We start from the raw sequence: 8857 nt of genomic DNA, 5'->3' as shown, positions 1-8857 counted from the left end.
AAAGCGTGGGGCTAGCAGTCCAATTACTCCCCAGTTACAAAAAACTGTAAAGGCTCCGAAAACAAATTTGGGACCTGAAAGTGAGTCTGAATCAGAAACTGTACTTGATGATGAAGAAAAAAGTAATGACGATCATCAATATTCAAGACCCTTGAATGTTCGTTTAAATACGCCATCTAAAAGATTTCAATTTTGTCACCCAGTAGAAGATGAGACCGTAGTTGCTGATATTCAGTCAAATTCTGTAAGCGTCCTAATGGTGTTACAAAAAAGACCCGATAATGCAACTCATAATAGGCGTTACTTACCCTTATCAATGTTGTTATGCCATGGAAATAATTCAATATGAATATGAAACACGAGACATTTTCGATCACACTAGTGCCAGTATGATAAGAATTGTTATTATTATGACTGTATTATGTATATTAAATCAACCATATTATAGTGATAATAACACATAAGGAAGGGTATTAGAAACTACCAGTATTACTAAAACAATGGGTTGCATTATAAGTTTAAATAATTGCATCTAAAATTTATGTTGAAATGCATGATTCTTTATAAGTTTACTGTTTAGTATTATTATGCATGAGTATTCATCTGTTATTGTCCATGGTTTGTTCATTGTTTTCAGACAGTTCCAGAAAACATTGCAAACAAGCAGAGTTCTCGTCCCTTCTTCACCATACACCTCTGAAATGGGCTCAGTGACAAGAATCTTGTCAAAACTAAAAAAATATTTTATCCTCCTAAATGAGTTTAATATGAATTAAACCTGGCATAAATATACAAATAATTTACCTAAAAAGTTCCAAACTTTGAAATATAATGATTGTATTTACATATTTTATACAAAGACCTATAGATAACATATAGTTATCTATAGGTCTTTGTTTTATACAATAAGTCTATTTTTCTCGTAAATATTTTAAAAGTGTAATATATGACAGCCAAAAATTGCTGAATTCTTCATTTCTGCCCTTGTGTTTCAAGAGAGAATACTTTCCATCCAAATGGAGAGAGATCTGGGTTCATATCCCAGTAGGGGCTTAAGATGATGCATGCAATATTTTGTTGTTTTATTTTCTAAAAACAATAAATTAATGATAAAGAAATTAATTTAGTAAGAGTTTTAACATGTAATAATACTATAGTATTCATATAATGAGTGGATTTTAGAATTAGTCATGTCTTGAGTTTGTTTGTCATTATGAACATTTTGTCTTATATCAAATTTTTATAAGTGACATAATACTTAAATTTAGATTTGATAAAAGAATATTATGTTTATAATTAGGTGCTACGAAAAGCTGTTCAGGATCTGATTTTGAAGGAGATCGAGGATGAGGTTTTCCTACTTTCATCCAGAAATGTTGCCTTGTCTAGTGTTCTTATTCGATATCGCAGCATTGAAAGCTTGTTTGAGAATGGAGAACATCTGATCAAGGAGATCATTAGTGAAATGTCAGAAAGGTAAACAAATATTAAAATTTTCAATTAATGTTAAGCATGAATTATATTAGATAAAATCTATTCATCCTGTTATTTTGGGTGATTTATTGCACAAAAAGCATGAAAGATCTTTTATACCTGAAAGCTATTACATTTGTTTCAAACTTCCCAATCCTAATACCTAGTTTAATTTTGCCTTAAAACTTTATCATTTGCTATGACATGATATTTGATGATTATTTTTTTTTAAATAGTGATTGGAAAATCATGCTCTTTAAATGTAAAAATGAAGAGCTCAAGTTTATGCAATCAAAGTACATGTAATAGGATTAAGACATTTCATGTTTTACTGTCAAGCTGAACACACCACTATATGGTCAGGGTAAACTACATTGATTGCCATGTGAGCTTACCTTATAGTGAGAATAGCTCTATGAGCTATTGGTATTGGGGATATGCACAGTTTTATGCATGACATTTTAATCAGAATGGCAATAGGAAGTCCTCTGCTACTTCATACAATTGTTATTTTTACATATTTGCATACTTCTGTACCTATTTTATTTGTAGCTCACCTGAGCACATAGCGCTCATGAGGATCATTTTGGATACAGTGTTGTCTGTCGTCTGTCTGTGCATGTGTAATGTGCGCTAGTTAACTTTTTTGGCATGAACTAATGTCTAGTGGGCCTCTACAAAGATTGTTCAAATTACGAGCCTGGGGCCAAATGTGCAGAGGGGCCCAATGTTATTTTCCCTGTATGTATGTAGTTAAAACTAAAAAAATCTGCACTTAAACCACAGGCTTACCCTGAGATATTTGGTTTAAACATTGTTTATTTGGCCTCTACAAAGATTGATCAAATAATTGACCTGGGGTCAAAATTAGCCCAATTTATTTATTTTTAATTAATTAATTTTTTTATTTAATGATTTATTTTTATATATTTATATAATTGCCCTTGGTTTCACTTTTTTACATAATGCTGACTAAGTAAATACTTAAAAAATCTTCTCTGAAACCGCAAGATTTTGAAATAAGACATTTAGCATGAACATCATCCTGTGTGCTAATTTTTCAGAACAATTGCAATATTGAACTAAAAGAAATGTTACCAAAACTTCTGTTGATATTAAATTATTAGTGGAAGCAGAAGAACAATAAGGATAGCAGCAGCGGGTGTTTAACTGCCAATCTTTTTCACATCTTATAGCTTTTATGTTACAGACTTCCATTCTTGTTTCGTATCATGGCAACCATTGCTACTGGGGGCAAGGAGCTGCAAGGGACAAAAATGGCCCCTGTAGCTACAGCATATGCAGTGCTAATGAACGCACATTCTGACAAGTTGTCGGCATGGCATAGGATGACCACCATTGTGGCCATAAAAGGTCATCTGGAAGATTCAGTAAGTGTTTTGATAAAAATTTATAAATGCATTCTTTGTTATTCACCTGAGCACAAAGTGCTAAGAGTGAGCTATTGTTACCAGCCTTTGCCAATGGACGTTTTGGTGCATTCCTCAACACGATAACTCCTACTATTTGTAAACCTCAGGAGCAAATGTGTTTTCCTTATATGTTCATAGTGAAATCTTTTAAAATCTCAGAAAGGCCTAGAGCTTAAAAATATGGCATTGAACGCCATCTGGTGAATCTTTACTAAGATTTTTCCATAATTTCACTAGAGTAAAAAGTAGCTGTGCTGTGGGGCCAACATGTTTTCCTTGAATTTATATACTATTCTAACATGGCATGCGACTTATTTCTATAGACAAAGAAATAAATCAAGTGTGGGTTATTCTGCAATAAACTATGGGCAGAGCTTAATGTTTCGAAAATAGTTCCGAATAAAAAAAGAGAGGAATAATTGCAGTAAAATGCACGTGCAAAACCCTGCTCTAAAAGAAATGTAATAAATGTAGCATGTTTATAAATGTAATGAATCAACAAATTGTTTATTTTGTGATAAGTGACATAACCACGCCTGCAAATAATGTTTTTTGTTAAGAAACGTACGGTAATTAAGAAAACATTTATGTTATGTCAGGTTTTTCAGTAGCATCAATAAACGTGAGGTCATATATTTTCTACGATTGTTGTTTTCAATGAAAGTGACGTCATTTGCAAAATATTTATGAATGAAAACAACGTCTTATGTTGGTACAATTCAGTGACGTCACTAAATTGTACTAAGAAGGGCAGAGTATTGCAAAATATAGTTCACTGCACATAATGATAATAAAGCACTTGATAGCTCTGTTTTGTTGATAGGAATTGGATATTGCATTTTATTATATTGCATTGAATGTACAGGCGTTAACAAGATTCAACCGCCTTGGTGTTACCATGTCCACAACAACTAAGCTGCGGTTGTTGGATGAAGCCAGCAGTATCATGGACAAGGGCATCGTAAGCCGATTGCAGAAGTCCCCATTAGTCAAGATAACTGGTGACAACTTGGATATGTACATTAAAACAGGCCAGCAATCTCTAGAGAAGTCAAATAGAGACCTTCATCTGTTTGCCTCTAATGTACTGTTCAACAGGGTACAGTAGCCGGATTACTTTGTACCATAATTACATTGTGTATATATCCTGTTCATTCAGATAAAAATCCAGCAAGTTTGGACTGAGTTTTATGTTATGTAACATAATTAGATTTAAAAAAAATGCATCAAAAGAGTTGTATTATAAATGTCTTATGTGAATTAATGCCATGAACATTACCTGCATTTGGCAGGAGAAATCAATTTAACGAATTGTTATACCAATTTTGACTTGTACTGGTACCCATTCCCAAAGTATTGAAGGAAATTACTGTTGATCATACATGATTATTAGCCGTGAACTTACAAAATGCATCTGTTACAGATTGCCAGTCCAGATAAATACAGTTTGGTGCCCACTCGAACACCACTGACAGATCTGAATGCAGAAATGTTTCTCCTGAGTGGCAATTACCGGAGTACGCTTGTGAACAGCTACTCTGTAATACTTGGTAATCTGTCCACTATCTTTTTAGTCAAATGGATATATGGCAATGTGGGCATTATGCACGTCATTTCATTTTGTTCATACGTCAAAAAATCTGGTTGCTATGGCAAAATTATTATTTTTTTAATCTGACAATGGTGGAGTCGGTAGTGGACATATATTGCTTGGCAGTTGTCTTGTAATTATTTGTGTTTTTGGTATACTTCTATGCAGATGTAAATAATATTCTAAGCAATTCATTTCATTTTCCATTTTTGGAGCACAGACAAAATTATATTAGGATTTTTTTTAGAAGATTCCAGAATACTTATCAAATATGTTTAAAATGATAGTACATAGCTCTTTTATATGAAAAAAACTGTATTTTTGGCTAAGCAATTTGTCATGAAATCACAATATCATGCTTTTTATGCACCTGAAGGGAGGCATTTTTTTTTATGCCCCTGAAGGAGGGCATATGGTGATCATACTGTCCAGCCGTCTGTCCGTCACACTTTGCGATTAGGTTTCGAAAAATGCTCATAACTTCTTTGTCGCTTCAGAAAGCAATTTCATTTTTGACTTCTATCAAAGTGTTTATAAGGGACATATATCATCCAATGGTGACAGCTCTTGTTTAAACTGTCTATCGGTCTGTCAGTCAGTATGTATGTCACAATTGTGGGTCATCTTTATATCTTTGTTATTTATGGTTTGATTTAAATACAATTTTATTATTTTGTTTTAAAGATGTTGATAGTGATAACAAATGTTGTTGTGTTTTTTTGTTAAAGGAAGAATTCTTTGTGAGCTAAAAGCTTTCTCTTGGATGGCAAATGCATTGCCAGATCACATTCACCACCCATATCAGCATGAAATGAGTCTGAAGTCAGACATATTCCAGCTGCCAATTATGATGAAAAACGAAGCCAAACATGAAGATTGTGTTGACATTCTGGACACTTATGAGGCAGTTCTCAGTGATTATTATCACAAGGCTTTTGGTAGTAAATTTTGTTTTTTATATGCCTTTTTGAAAAACATACTTATTTTATGATAAACCATGTGTTTTGGCATCCTTTTCTTTGTCCGGACTATAACTATTAAACTATATGATTTTTTTAAATGTAACTTCATATATGGATAGATCTTATTGAGATGAAGTGCAGTGTACAAGAAACATAAATATAGGCCCTTTAATACTTGAATTGTCTTCTTTTTAGCTCATCTATTTTTTGAAAAAAAATTATGAGCTATTGTCATCACCTTGGCGTCGGCGTCCGGTTAAGTTTTGCATTTAGGTCCACTTTTCTCAAAAAGTATCAATGCTATTGCATTCAAACTTGGTACACTTACTGCCTATCATTAGGGGACAGGGCAGGCAAAGTTAGATAACTCTGGCGTGCATTTTGACAGAATTATGTGCCCTTTTTATTTTTAGAAAATTGAAAATTTTGGTTAAGTTATGTGTTTAAGTCCATTTTATTCCTTAAGTATCAAAGCTATTGCTTTCATACTTGCAACACTTATTAACTATCATAAGGGGACTGTGCAGGCAAAGTGATGTAACTCTGACTGGCATTTGGACGTAATTATGGGCCCTTTATACTTTGAAAATTTGGTTAAGTTTTGTGTTTTAGTCCACTGTACCCCTAAAGTATCATAGATATTGCTTTCATACTTGGAACACTCGCAAACTATCATAAGGGGACAGTAAAAGGACAAGTTGCATAACTCTGGTTGTCATTTTTACAGAATAATGACCCTTTTTTGACTTAGTAACTTTGAATATATGGTTAAATTGTGTGTTTCGATCCACTTTACTTCTTAAGTATCAAGGCTATTGCTTTCAAACTTCAAATACTTTCATGCTATCATGAGGTTACTGTACCTGGCAAGTTAAATTTAACCTCGACCTTTGAATGACCTTGACTCTCAAGGTAAAATTATTAAATTTTGCTAAAATTGCCATAACTTCATTATTTATGATTAGATTTGATTGATACTTGACAAAACTACTCTTACATGACATACCACAATAGACTCCACCCAAACCATCCCCCCATTTATTTTTATTATTTTATTTTTGCAATACCGTCCAACTATGGCACCCAAGAATCCCCTCCCCCCACCCACCACCCCCGCAATTTTTTTTTTTGGCATTTTTTTTCCCGCATTTTTGGAAGATAATGTAATAAATGACCACACCCCCACACTATACACCCCTCTTCACGCCACCCCTCCTGCCCATGTGATTGAAATTGAGAGTCCCTTCACCTTTAAAAAGAAAATAGATGAGCGCTCTGCACCCGCAAGGCGGTGCTCTTGTTAATATTTCTTGTCTTATAATAAAGGTCAGGGTCACACTAAGACTTATATATTAATTATTAATAGATAATAATCTGGTCCATATATTTGTCAGACATCAATGGAAATAACTTGACAAATATGTGAAATATATCTTAGGCAAAGTATCATCAGTAATTATGACTCATACATGGTCCTTATCTCAAATGTCAAAACACCATCATGAGTCATCCTCTGAAGACAGTTCTTGTGGTGGTTAAAGGTCAGTTCTGTGAGGTCAAAATTTTATTATTTTAAGGCTCAGAGGATGTTCTTCACAAGTTTGGTGTCACCGTTGGTGGAGACCAATTGACAAGAGTTCGGCTTGAAGAAGCCAAAAACCTCCGTGCATTGGCTACTACACCCAACAAGCGATTTGAGGACCTGCACCCATTTGTAATTGAGTTGTGGCACACAAAGCAAGATTTTTTGGAGGTTTGACACTTAAGTTTCATTTGCTCAACCTGGAAACATATTGTAACTATTTCATTCTCCCAAACGTCTGCATCTGCCTGGGCCAATGTCATACATAAAAAATCAACTATATTTGTATTTTTTTATTTATGGATATTATCTAAAATGAGACAAAACATAAATTTCTTTAAAGGGATCTTTTCACGCTTTGGTAAATTGACAAAATTGAAAAAAGTTGTTTCAGATTCGTAAGTTTTCGTTTTAGTTATGATATTTGTGAGGAAACAGTAATACTGAACATTAACCATGCTCTAATATAGCCATTTTATGCATCTTTTGACGATTTTAAAACCTAAAAATTATAAAGCGTTGCAACGCGAAACGATTGAATAATTTGGAGAGTTCTGTTTTTGTCGTTAAATTTGGTAAAACTACGAAGATTGCTTATATAAGGTATAAAATACGTCAAGATGTGTACTCGGCGGAATAGCTCAGTAGGCTAAAGCGTTTTTACTTCAGGACTCTGGCAGGACTCCAGGGGTCACTGGTTCGAAACCTGCTCCGGGCAACGTTCTTTTCCTTTTTTTAATTTATTTCTTGATTTTTTACTGGAGCTTTTACGATCCAATGTTTACATTTATCAATATAAAGCATTTAATGAATAAGTTAAAAAAATGCCAAAATCTGTGAAAAGGCCCCTTTAATGTTTTTGTTTAAAAGTATTAGATAATAAATGAAAATAACTTAATTTTCAAAATGTTCCTGCAGTCATTGTTATTAAAATTATGTGCACTTGTCATAGTATTGTTCTGAGAAAATTATTCAAAATCAGTTACAATACTTATGTACTTTTTCATTTCTTTCCCAATTAACATTAAAAAAACACATCTTATAATTAAAAAAAACTAGTTATGAAAAAAATGCATTTACCATAGTATTGCCTGGGGTAGCGATCAACCTCATTTTGACATGAAGAATTTAATTCATGCGTGTTTGATATCTCATATTCATTTCACCCAAAGATATTTATGAACGGTTACGTTGGTTACTTTAATATAAGAGAATAATCACATGATTTTAAGAACAGCTTATACATGTAAGGATGTAATGCGTGTTAAACTATTGTTTTTAATTAACTTTTTAGAAATGCTTCAAAGCACTGTACAGTGCCTCTAGTGTACGCCAGCCTGGTACGCTCTATTATTTCAAGTCCAATCTGCAGCGCACAGATATCAACGGAAAGGTGAAGGGAGGCTTCAAGGCACACCATGAATTCCTGTATCTTGTCGGAACAGCTATGGTTACTGAGCAGTTCCTTCAATATTTTGGTATGGAAAATGTTGAGTCGGAACCAACCAAAAACATGCCCATTATGAAAAAAAAATCTTTCAGATAGGCGCATTCAAATATTTGAAATGATGGAAAAATTTATTGCAGAGTTTGGATATTTGAAAAACTGTACTGATGCAGATGCACAAGAAAATGACAGTGTATTTAAATATTGTTCTAATCTTTGTCACTGGGTTGTCCTTTTGTTGAACTTTGAGGATGTTGTACGGGAGGGAGACTTACAAAGAATTGTGCCTTCTGTCATGTACATGATGCAGTTCTTCTTGTCTCATTCAAAGTTATCAAAATACTTTGAGGAATGTCTAGACTTTGTTAT

At 33.5% G+C, this 8857-nt stretch overlaps 1 protein-coding gene across 1 annotated transcript; it reads left to right on the top strand.

Annotated features, from left to right (window-relative positions):
- The first annotated feature begins 770 nt into the window (after positions 1-770).
- LOC127835537 (uncharacterized) lies at positions 771-8602 on the top strand. The gene is made up of 7 exons (XM_052361976.1): positions 771-1476; positions 2684-2864; positions 3772-4005; positions 4330-4456; positions 5226-5435; positions 7037-7212; positions 8336-8602. Exons 1-7 carry the CDS (start codon positions 1466-1468, stop codon positions 8585-8587), a joined length of 1191 nt encoding a protein of 396 aa, XP_052217936.1. The 5' UTR covers positions 771-1465; the 3' UTR covers positions 8588-8602.
- The last annotated feature ends 255 nt before the right edge of the window (positions 8603-8857 follow it).

The sequence above is a fragment of the Dreissena polymorpha genome, chromosome 1 (genome assembly GCF_020536995.1).
Source record: "Dreissena polymorpha isolate Duluth1 chromosome 1, UMN_Dpol_1.0, whole genome shotgun sequence".
Taxonomy (NCBI): Eukaryota; Metazoa; Mollusca; class Bivalvia; order Myida; family Dreissenidae; genus Dreissena; species Dreissena polymorpha.
This window is presented reverse-complemented; position numbering and strand designations above follow the sequence as displayed.

What these genes read in the sequence shown, in the direction of transcription:
- LOC127835537 (XM_052361976.1), top strand. An exon ending in AAGGTCATCTGGAAGATTCA is followed by an intron (nt 2,865 to 3,771) that starts GTAAGTGTTTTG and finishes TTGAATGTACAG; the next exon opens with GCGTTAACAAGATTCAACCG. An exon ending in CAGCTACTCTGTAATACTTG is followed by an intron (nt 4,457 to 5,225) that starts GTAATCTGTCCA and finishes TTTTTGTTAAAG; the next exon opens with GAAGAATTCTTTGTGAGCTA.